Source organism: Pseudorasbora parva, chromosome 18, assembly GCF_024679245.1.
Source record: "Pseudorasbora parva isolate DD20220531a chromosome 18, ASM2467924v1, whole genome shotgun sequence".
Lineage (NCBI taxonomy): Eukaryota > Metazoa > Chordata > Actinopteri > Cypriniformes > Gobionidae > Pseudorasbora > Pseudorasbora parva.
In genome coordinates this window covers 42277806-42288726 of record NC_090189.1, presented here as the reverse complement: position 1 = coordinate 42288726, position 10921 = coordinate 42277806, and the positions used below count along the sequence as shown (strand labels likewise).

Here is a 10921-nt window from a genome sequence, read left to right as displayed (position 1 = left end):
TGTGTGATGGGTGTGATGGGTAGGTTTAGGGGCTGTGTGTGTGTGATGGGTAGGTTTAGAGCCTGTGTGTGTGTGATGGGCAGGTTTAGGGGCTGTGTGTGTGTGTGTGTGTGATGGGTAGGTTTAGGGGCTGTGTGTGTGTGATGGGTAGGTTTAGGGGCTGTGTGTGTGTGTGTGTGTGATTGGTAGGTTTAGGGGCTGTGTGTGTGTGTGTGTGTGTGTGTGTGTGTGATGGGTAGGTTTAGGGGCTGTGTGTGTGTGTGTGTGTGTGTGTGATGGGTAGGCAAAAGGGGGTCAAACACAGGGGGTATATACACTCACCTAAAGGATTATTAGAAACACCACACTAATACTGTGTTTGAGGCCCTTTTGCCTTCAGAACTGCCTTAATTCTTTGTGTCATAAACAGGTGAGGAACTTTTCAACTTGTGCGAATCACGCGTTTAGCTCAATTCGTGCCGCAGATTGGCTATTCACATCTTTGCATTGACTTAACATGTAAATCACTCACACTTATCGCTTCATTCACGTCTGGTGTGAACGCACCATAAGAGGCTGGATCAAGACTGGAGCTGACAGACTCTCTAGTTCCCTCGGCGTAAACCAAGCAGAGAGCAACCACTGATTGCCTTAGTAGGAGAAAATACTATGGTAGTCAATGGTTGCTGTTACATTTCTCAAAATATCTGAACAAAGAAACCTACACAGGTTAGGACAACTTGAGGGAGAGGAAATGATGAAATAATTGTAATTTTTGTGTGAACTATCTTTATAGTATTAGTTATCTCCGACTGACGAAGTCGGACATCATTAGGTGATGGTCACAGGTGATGGTCACAGGTGATGGTCACAGGTGATGGTCATCTGAAGTCCTCCAGGAGTCGAGGCACCTCTTCACAGGTGATGGTCACAGGTGATGGTCATCTGAAGTTAGTGTCCCCAACTGAGTAAGCCAAAGCGACGGTGGCAAGGAACTAAAATGAAGTCTTCATGATAGGCTGGATCCAGACTGGAGCTGACAGACTCTCTGGTTCCCTCGGGATGGCCGTCCAGATAAAATAAAACAGAACAGGAAAATAATTAGCATAGCTGCTGTTCAAAGCATTAAGCAAAGGCAATCATGTGCGCTGATATAACTGGAGTGCAAGGTGATGAGATGCATTATGTGAATGCTTGGCTAAAGAGATGCGGCTTTAATCTAGAGTCAACTGGGGGAGTGAACTGGGGGAGTGAACTGGGGGAGTGAACTGGGGGAGTCAACTGGGGGAGTCAACTGGGGGAGTCAACTGGGGGAGTCAACTGGGGGAGTCAACTGGGGGAGTGAACTGGGCGAGTCAACCCTGGGCGAGTCAACTGGGCGAGTGAACTGGGGGAGTCAACCCTGGGGGAGTCAACTGGGCGAGTCAACCCTGGGGGAGTCAACTGGGCGAGTCAACCCTGGGCGAGTCAACTGGGCGAGTCAACCCTGGGGGAGTGAACTGGGGGAGTCAACCCTGGGGGAGTGAACTGGGGGAGTCAACCCTGGGGGAGTCAACTGGGCGAGTCAACCCTGGGCGAGTGAACTGGGGGAGTCAACCCTGGGCGATTGAACTGGGGGAGTCAACCCTGGGGGAGTGAACTGGGGGAGTCAACCCTGGGCGAGTGAACTGGGGGAGTCAACCCTGGGGGAGTGAACTGGGGGAGTCAACCCTGGGCGATTGAACTGGGGGAGTCAACCCTGGGGGAGTGAACTGGGGGAGTCAACCCTGGGCGAGTGAACTGGGGGAGTCAACCCTGGGGGAGTGGGGGAATGAGTCTGACGCCATTGGCTATGGCCGGATGTCAGTGCATTTTGGGAACGGGACAATGTCTTCTTTTCCTCTCTCCCCTCTCACGTCTCTGTTGCTCCTCATGCTTCCGTCTCCTTCTCTCACCTCACCTGTCCAAACCCCCGAATGCTGCGGACGCCATGACTGGGAGTGTAGAGCGCCGTCCCATAAGCACCTCCGGCCTGTGAGCGGGTGAGGGTGTGAGAGTTGGGGGTTCCCCACCCACAAACACCACCCAGCACCCTCCCCCCACACAAACACCACCCAGCACCCTCCCCCCACACAAACACCACCCAGCACCCTCCCCCCACACAAACACCACCCAACACACCCTCCACACACAAACACCACCCAACACCCTCCCCACACACAAACACCACCCAACAATGCCCCATTACACCCCCCCCCCCTCACGAACTTGACTAACACCTGCAACACCCCCCCCCCCCCCCCCGGAAACACGAATTACACCACGACGGATCCCAAACCCCCCCCTCTCACGAACTTGACTAACACCTGCAACACCCCCCCCCCCCCCCCCGGAAACACGAATTACACCACGACGGATCCCAAACATACCCCCATGAACGTGACTAACCCGAACACCCCCCCTCCCCCCCAAAAAACGGCGAATTACGCCACAACGGATCCCAACCCCCCCACGAACGTGACTAACCCTGAACTCCCCCCCCAAAAAAACAAACAAACAATCTAAACAAATTACACCGCAACGTATCCCCCCCCCACGTACGTGACTAACCCCTAAACCCCCTACCCCCCCACCCAAAAAAACTACTAATTACACCGTAACGGATCACCACCCACCCACGCCCACGAATGTGACTAACCCCCACACCTCCCACAGGTCAAGGGCACTCACGAGAAGTAGCTCCACACCGCTCCAGTCACGGCATCTGCAACACCTGTGAGTCGGAACAGACGAGGCGAGAGAAAGGAGACGGAAGCACGAGGAGTGACAGAGAAGAGGGAGAAGAGAGAGGAAAAGAAAAAAGGAAATGCACTGCCATCCGGGCCCCAGTGGCGTTTTTTTTACATTGCCCCTTTAATTAATACCATTCCCCCTTAACTGATGCCACTCCCCCTTAATTGATGCCACTCCCCCTTAACTGACACCACTCACCCTTAACTGACACCACTCCCCCTTAACTGATACCACTCCCCCTTAACTTATGCCACTCCCCCTTAACTGATACCACTCCCCCTTAATTGATGCCACTCCCCCTTAACTGACACCACTCCCCCTTAACTGACACCACTCCCCCTTAACTGACACCACTCCCCCTTAACTGATACCACTCCCCCTTAACTGACGTCACTCCCCCTTAACTGACGTCACTCCCCCTTAACTGATGCCACTCCCCCTTAACTGACGCCACTCCCCCTTAACTGACGCCACTCCCCCTTAACTGACGCCACTCCCCCTTAACTGACGCCACTCCCCCTTTGACAAACGATTATTGCCTGTTGTTGAATCTGTTTGTAATTGTGTGTGGATCAGTGGAGTAAAGGAAGAGCTCTTAAAATTCTCCTTAACTGATCATCGGCTGAACCAGGGATCATTTAAAACGTCCTGCAAGGTTGTCTCCAGTTCAGACCTTCGCTGTATTGCCAGTCGCCAGAGAAGAAAGGAGCATTCTGTGAACGAGATTAGAGGAAAGCAGATTAGTCATGAGGTACGGTAATGTGTTACTATGACTAACATTCATTATCTTTATTGTTATTCATCTCACCAAAGGACACGCGCCTTTTCCAAAACGGGCGCTTGATGTTGTCGACCAGCGCGTACATCACGTTGAAATATGATTCTGCGTACTTTAATTTTTCCCACCGATTAAACCAGGCTTCGAGTAAAGCTTGCTGAAATTCTGTCATATTCTTCAATGGCTGCCTTGGTGCCCGAGTATTAGGGTCAATTATATTGATCTGGAGTGTGTTGGGGTCGATGGTTATTTCATGCACATAGATTGGCGGGTAAACCCCAAGATCCCAGGAGGTTTTGAGAGTCTCAAAGAGTCGCCTCATGATGATTCTCGCATCTTTTTCCTTCATTGAAGAGCCTTTCATTTCAATATATTCTTCCAAGGTGATAAAGCACACAGAAGCGCTCGGCGATGGCTGAGCATCATCACGCGTCGCCTCGGTCTCGAGTGGATCCGTGGCTGCTGCAGACTCACGCTTCACAAGAGCACACACTCTGTTAGAGACGGTTTGGAAGCTTCGTTTCACCACCTTCCTCACTTTCCTCCATTTAGTGGTTTTTTCTGCAAGTTTAGAAACATGTTTTATTAGCACAGATTACAGCTTGATGATTAATGTAACACTTCAGTCATGAGTTATTATAAATCATGAACTAATCATGTACAAACATGACTAGAACATATTTACCGCTGATAAACCATCAAGGTGCGTTCACACCTGACGCGAATGAAGCGTTACGCGCAAGTGATTTACGTCAATGCAAAGACGCGAATAGACATTCAGCCGCCTGGCAGAAGCCCCTCTCATGATGCAAATTCACGTCTGTTGTGAAGTGAATGTCAAGCGCAAATGAAGCAAGGAAACTCAAAATGTTCGCGCTCGAATAGGGCGCTTTATTACCTTCATTCGTGTCTTGTGTGAACGGCCCATTAGGATGTCACAGCTTTCAAACGCTCTCAACGCAATAGCTGCGTGTGCACCTGACTTTTTAGCTCCGCCCACACGATACGCCTCCAGCCGCTTGGTTTTATTCGGAAAAACTCGCTACAGCGTATTTTTCTTTTAAAAATATGATAAAACTAAAGACTTTTCTAACTAATACGAGTTAAAAATATACATATATATAGACATTCAGCCGCCTGGCAGAAGCCCCTCATGATGCAAATTCACGTCTGTTGTGAAGTGAATGTGCGCACCTGACTTTTGAGCTCCGCCCACACGATACGCCTCCAGCCGCTTGGTTTTATTCGAATTAAAACTCACCTGATGCGCATTCTTTGTTCTTCAGTTTCTATAAGCACAGTTAACAAACCAAAAGTACCTTGCCCCATATAACAGTAGAGCTGATATTTTCAAACATTATTATGATAAATACTTTGCTTGTTACATATGCGTGCAACATTTCAGCCCTTAATAAATGATAAATGTGAGTTATATTGTGTGCGATGCTGTAGTGTAATGAATAATGCGTTCTGAGTGTCGTTATGTGTCTTGAGTTCGCTCACGTGATTTAAGTTTCGCGCTTCGGAACGTCAGATTCTGCGATAGAGACAGCATTAAAATGGGGCGTAGCACCAAACTCTGGGCCCCGTATACTCTCAATGTCAGTCGGCCCCTACACATGCCATCGTACGGTGCGGGTTAGCAAAATGAAAACTCAATTGAGTTATTTTAATTATTTGAATATAAACAAGTATAAATAGTGTTTAAATCTATTTTTGTGCTCAAATACCTTTAAACCTTAGGCTACATCGGGTTTGTCATTTTGATCCATGATACTAATGCAAGTTTTAAATTAAAAACATTTATTTTTGAACAGGAGAACACGAGACAACTGTACCCTCAGAAACCAATCAAATAAGCTAAGCCTGCCATAATTTAAAAAAATGTCAACTATAAAAATAAAATAAAGTCAAATGAGATGTAATCTACATCCCAGAATGCCCACTGACGAGTCTTTTTGTTTGTGAAATCAGTGATGAGATCTGCTGTGATATTGCTCAAATCAATATTACCTGTGTGAGCTTGAGAACACAGTTATATTAGTAGGCACATCTACATGTGCAGAAATATAGGCAGATCATTTATTAAGGAGTTTGAGAATATATCACACATTATAAGCAATAGTAGGGCTAGTAGCTTTACACTGTGCTGCCACGCGTTCCACCACTCCAATAGCACTAGGCAATAGCACACACATTGAATCAAAAGGCTTACTTATTTAAGGTAAACAGCTTACAATTAGGAAGCAAGGGGGGAGCTGGCCCTTTGAGCAATGATCTCACCTTGTGTTTCCTCATTTCTGCTCTCAGCCTCATCTCCAGGACAGCAGCCAGGACTGGCCAGTGCTGCTACTGCTGCTGTGTCACTGGCTGTTTCTGAAACTGGTTAATGTTGGCAACCTGACGTTAGCTGGCCTGGCCCATAATTTACTTACAGCAACAAGCATTCTCTCAGTTGGTGTTAGCAATATATTTTTAAATCAATAATGAAATCAATTGGAGGGGCCAATTAATTCGAATTAGGCTAAAAAAACAACAACTTTTTATGGGATTTCAAAGGGCCCTCTCCCTAGACGGGCATCAAACACAACCCTGCCTCTTTTCGTTTATATTTAAAACATTAAACACATTAATATGTGCTTTCAGACAAGTGTGCATATTATCACTGTAATAAAACACAACTCTCTCTTTTTTAAAATGTCAGTTTATGTATTATAGCCATTATAAAAGTACGAGTAAAAGGTATAAGAAGAAATAAAGCAAACAATTCAGTCAAACAAAAAGTCAGCGCTAGTGGGCAACAAGAGTAACGTAAAGTTAAATAGCTTAAACATAAAGTAATGACGCTTCACTTTGCCCTCAGCCTAAAGATTTGCCAGGGGAAAAAATATAGATCCATGAGACCAAAGATTTGACGAATTATATGTCATGTTTAACCACTACAGAGACAGCAGAGTCAGCGGCAGACGTCAGAAGGTCACGCCGAGGAAAGGCTGCTCTCCCCGGGGTAAACGAGCGATGAGCGCCGCTGATCGACTGGATCGCAGAACTCCGAAAACGCCAAATCAAATATTCGCTCTCTTTAGAAATAAACTCAGGTTTGAGATTTAAAGTACATGCTCGACTGAAAAAGTCTTAAAAGTACATTTCGTCCCACATTAAGTAGTGTTTTTGAATTACGCTGCGGGTTTCTCGGTTTCTCTTGTTGCGGCTGTTGTTATGGCAACAAAATACTCCCTCGGCTGCTATTTTGAACCAAACTCTATTTTTACTAAAAGAGCGCTCTTGCCAACTTTTTCTCGACGCACCCAGGTGTCCCCTGTATTATTTCTGTACCCGTTACTCGGTGTTGATGTGTGTTAATCCATCCCTCACCTGTTGGGCTGTCCTGCGAGCTGTTTTCCGCCGGATCTGATGCGCTGGAGCTGGGATTGCTCTCCTCAGGTAAATACTCAAACGCATCCACGAACTCTTCGTCGCTGCTCTCCATCTCCTCAGGTCTCGCTACTGTAGACGACATTTTAGACAACTGCTTACCGGGAGACTTCAGGTGTGTGTGACACTTCGTGCAGATTTTTCTCTCTGATATTCGCCGAACTCAACTTGCTCAGCGCGATCGGGTTATAAGCACTGTCCGTCTGTGACGTCACGATCAGAACTGCCGCGCCTGTGACGTCACACATCATGGCCAGTCGAGCGCGAAGCTGAGGCCAATGACGCGAATTTATCCATCTTTTGTATATTTCTGTCTTAAATGTATGTGATCCAAAATACAGCAAAAACAATATTGGGAAATATTTTTACAATTTAAAATTACCTTTTTTCTCTCTCTGTGTGAATATATAGGCCTAGTAAAGTATAATTTATTCCTGTGATCAAAGCGGAATTGATCATCATTTTAGTCTTCAGTGTCACATATCCTTCACAAATCACTTTGATATGAGGATTTGACCTCAATAAACATTTATTATTATCATTAATGGTGAAAACAGTTGAGTAGCCTACATTTTTATTTAGGATTATATAATGAATAGAAAGTAAAAAACACTTCCCATTTTTGGGAAACATATTCAACCAGGACGCATTAAATGTCTGAAGTGACATATACACATTTATAATTCTGCAAAAGCTTTATATTTTTATTGATCTTTAATATAAAGCTTTTGCATTATAAATGTAGGTCTAGGCTATCTTTAACCCTCTGCCCGACGAATGCAGGCGCGTTTATTCCTTAAAGCTCCACTGTGTGATATTAGATCAGTTTGAATGTTTTTGTCTTGTACTACCGTTACCCAATCAGGGAGAGGCATAAGAATATCTATAAATCTTTAGCACGTCACATTCTTCTTTCTTCTTTTTTCCAGAGATTTGAAAAAACTACCTAAATATGGAGAGAAAACAGTATCAAAACCTTCCACAAATGTACGCGAGAGATCCACATTCGCGTGTACCAATCCACAAATGCACGCGAGAGATCCACACACACACAAAGCAATCCACAAATGCATGCGAGAGATCCACATGCGCACGCACCAATTCACAAATGCACGCGAGAGATCCACACACACAAAGCAATCCACAAATGCACGCGAGAGATCCACACACACACAAAGCAATCCACAAATGCACGCGAGAGATCCACACACACATTTAATTATGTGTAAATTACACACCTGTAATTTAATGCACAGTCTTTTGCATTGGTGTTCTTCTTAGAATGCCCCTGAATATGCGCTTTTGTACCTGTGGAATGTTTTAAGACTGTCCGTGGCCTTGATTCACAAATGCACAGAAGCCTATCCGTATCTGTCCCAAAGATGCCATACAGTGTTCTTCCTCCAGAGGGCGCTTACCGGCCTTCGAACTGAATCTTCCAAAGGGCTAAATTCATTTTGTTTTCTGACTTTTCTTATCAGTCGTCTAAGTGTTGCCATAGCGCGTTGCTATGGGTTGCATGCGATTTACTGGCTGATTTTCCACAGCTAAAACGCTTAACGTGGCTTAATGCACTAAGACTGTTAAAAACACACCAAACTCAGTCTTCTTAACTAAGCACATGTAAGAAAATTAGTTCAACATATATTTTTTTGCTCTTCCAACATTTTATTAATTGGATTTTTTAGTGTTGTGACATCCCTAATAACTACTAGTATTAAATTACTACCATTAGTAATATAAATTGGAGATGTTGCTGATATGATCATTCATAGTAGTAGTAATAGTAGAGATTTTTCCTTATTTTACTATAAATCATTTAGTCACAAATCTGTTCTCTCTAGAAATAAGCATTTTTCAAGCGTATGGCTGTTTGGTAGCTGTATAATACTTATTGTGCATTGTTGCCATTTAAAATAAATAAATAGATGAACTGTTAATAAATGAAAAACTAATCATCTTTGGCACATTTTATTTACAGAATGATAGTGATATATCATGATTTTCTTGAAACATATCGTGTCAAAGAGTCGCTGCTGTTGTGATAGTTATTGTTGGTAAAATATCATGATAGTATCATATCGATTTATCCTGTGATTCCCACCCCTAATAGTTATGTAATACTTGATGTACTGCTTAATGCTGCATATTTGTAATACTGCTGTGAGGGTGTTTCAAACACAACATCTATGGGATTGATGGTAAAAAAAAACAGCTCTTTTCACTGCAGTTATCAAGCTCACTATTTTCCCTCTCTCTTTGAAAGTTGTGAAACTGTTACTGCATTTCTATTTTGCCATTTGAGCAAATGGGGACAATATTTAATGTAGTCCTCCAGTCACCACTATAAAAGTGAACTCAACTACGATGACTTCCACTCGAGAAACCCAGAAATGTGAAAAGGGTCTATGAAGCTCAACATAAAAACTGCATTATCACTGAAGTGAAGGCTAATGAGTATTCAGTTGATAAAGGACAATATAATGTTGCAACTAAATAATAGTTTAGAGTAAGAGATTTGTGACCAGTAGTGGAACTAAAGGGACCAAATGAGTGCTTGTCATGCCGTAAAGCCAGCCAATCATGAAACAGTGTCAAGCAGCCGCTCTGGAGAAGCTGCGCAGAAAACACCAGTCAGCTGCTCGAGCCACTTACAGCACTTTGGAATTGGCATGATCTCACGTCAGACAACTTCTACCCAGAATGCACTGCTAAAGTAAGCCACTGACCAGTCTGTGCATTGCTGCATGAAGTTGAACAAGCCTTTTGAGAGCACAGAAATATGATAGGGAGAACAAAGAAATATAACAAGTCAGATACAAGCAAGAATTGATGTCAGCTTTATTGAGGAACTTTCTTTTGCCCTTGAACCACCACAGGACCAAGTGCCACAACACACACCAGTGCTTGGCTTGGCCATTTTGTACAGCATTGAGTGAAGGTGGCTCCTCCCCTTTTAGTTTAATTGATTACCTTTGATTCTCCTCTGGACCTGTAGAGTTTATCCATCTCTGGCACCCACAGCTCTGCGTTTTGTACGTCTGCGTTTACACTGGCACAAAAAAATCTGATTTTTTTTACTCACATCTAACCCAGATCAAAATTTGTTGCATGCATATAAACGCAAATATATATATATATTTTTTTGCATCCATTTTTAGCCACTCCCAGATGTGTTTTTAAATCAGATACATATCCGATATCTGGACATCTGACCAACGTCTAAATATGAATATCTTATTCCCATTGGCAGTCCAAGCCACCACAAGGCCAGAGTAACACATTTGGCCACAAAGATAGCTTTTTATGTCGTATTATGAAGCAGATGTGCCTGTATAAGCTCACATTAAAATTACTGCTATTATCCGGTCTATCCGTTGTCAGATTGAGCTGCAAACATCCATGACAGATTTGAACTTATCCAAACAGGAAAATAATCATGGCCACCCGACATGAATTTTCCGGCAAGGAGCCAAAAACCGAAACATGAAGTCAGACACTTTCTGCTTCCTATAGGGATGCTTGTGCTGTTTGAATAGTTTATCAAAGATGGAGTGAAATAAATGCAATATTTGTCAAATACACAGATGTTTCAAAGACATCATAGTTATTAGGGGTGGGACAAAAAAAAATCGATATGCCGACGAGACGTTATCGATACTCTAGCACCAAGTATCAATATATTTTTTGTATAGGCTACATAGGCCTACCCACAGCTGCGTTCAGTCGCTTCCGTGTTTATCTAAGCGCAGGGCTCCAGACTGGATATATACTTATATACTGGATATATACTCCAGACTGCCGAATATACACTTCGTCCCCTTGGAATTATAAGGTTCTATCTGCGTTCTGAGTAGTTTTGAGAAATTGAGCTTCAAAGTTTTTGCATTACATATAGGAAAATGTATACGGGGAACAAGTTTCTTTCAAACATGATAATAAGAGGGACCCTAAATG

General features: G+C 43.9%; 1 protein-coding gene across 2 annotated transcripts; it reads right to left on the bottom strand.

Annotated features, from left to right (window-relative positions):
* Positions 1-3276: 3276 nt before the first annotated feature.
* Positions 3277-7151, bottom strand: LOC137046922 (uncharacterized). 2 transcript variants are annotated; one of them, XM_067424391.1, is made up of 4 exons: positions 6905-7151; positions 5813-5911; positions 3560-4090; positions 3277-3464 (listed from the first exon to the last, which is right to left on the bottom strand). In XM_067424391.1, the coding sequence occupies exons 1-4, from the start codon at positions 7047-7049 to the stop codon at positions 3367-3369; spliced, it is 873 nt and encodes a 290-aa protein (XP_067280492.1). In that variant the 5' UTR covers positions 7050-7151; the 3' UTR covers positions 3277-3366. The 2 variants fall into 2 exon arrangements, with proteins under 2 accessions (XP_067280492.1, XP_067280493.1); XM_067424392.1 differs by lacking the exon at positions 5813-5911.
* Positions 7152-10921: the final 3770 nt, after the last annotated feature.

Bases quoted from the DNA above. Each gene is read 5' to 3' on its own strand.
- LOC137046922 (XM_067424391.1), bottom strand. From the start codon at position 7,049: ATGTCGTCTACAGTAGCGAGACCTGAGGAGATGGAGAGCAGCGACGAA. The intron at 5,912-6,904 runs GTGAGGGATGGA...AACATTAACCAG, and splicing joins CTCGCAGGACAGCCCAACAG to TTTCAGAAACAGCCAGTGAC. The intron at 3,465-3,559 runs GTGAGATGAATA...TCTCGTTCACAG, and splicing joins GAAAAGGCGCGTGTCCTTTG to AATGCTCCTTTCTTCTCTGG.